This window comes from Papilio polytes, unplaced genomic scaffold (genome assembly GCF_000836215.1).
Source record: "Papilio polytes unplaced genomic scaffold, Ppol_1.0 DF824493.1, whole genome shotgun sequence".
NCBI classification, from domain to species: Eukaryota; Metazoa; Arthropoda; class Insecta; order Lepidoptera; family Papilionidae; genus Papilio; species Papilio polytes.
The window spans coordinates 387,705-388,191 of record NW_013524711.1 but is presented as its reverse complement, the minus strand read 5'-3'; the positions used below and the strand labels follow the sequence as shown (position 1 = coordinate 388,191).

The following is a 487-nucleotide window of genomic DNA, read 5'->3' as shown; positions in this document are numbered from 1 at the left end:
AATAACTCAAAAACTATTGGGCAGATTTCAAAAATTCTTTCACCTTTAAAAAGCTACGTTGTCAATGAGTAACGTGAGGCTAAATGTTTTATTTATTTATTATTTCACGTACGCGAAGTCGAGAACAAAACTAGTTTTTGCTCGCGACTTGAGGCGTGAGTTATAATGTTGGCGCCAATAACCATACCAATACAATTGTGCTAGCTTGTCATTTACATAAAGTTTTTTTCTAATTCCGTTAATTAAAAAAAAAATCTCTTATGTCATAAGGTGACAAACGATCAGAATCCGCCAAAATGGCGAAGCGACCGCTGCAGACGGACAATAGCGGATGCGTTATCCTTGACGGAGACGCACATAAAGAGGATATTCCCCTTCTTGAGTCCCATCCCATCTTATTATTACAAGGGTAGGAAGGAAAGGGTAAAGTTTGGGCCTCAGTTTTAGTACATACCTGACAGGTGTCCCTGCCACCTTCCCTGATGCC

At 39.8% G+C, this 487-nt stretch overlaps 1 protein-coding gene across 1 annotated transcript in view; it reads right to left on the bottom strand.

Moving 5' to 3' along the window:
* The window catches only part of LOC106101769 (rhoGEF domain-containing protein gxcI-like), a 20,926-nt gene that overhangs the window by 1,336 nt on the left and 19,103 nt on the right, over positions 1-487 (bottom strand). The window contains exon 7 of the mRNA XM_013281486.1: positions 455-487. Within this exon, the coding sequence (XP_013136940.1) occupies positions 455-487 (33 nt within the window). The remainder of the gene's footprint in view (positions 1-454) is intronic.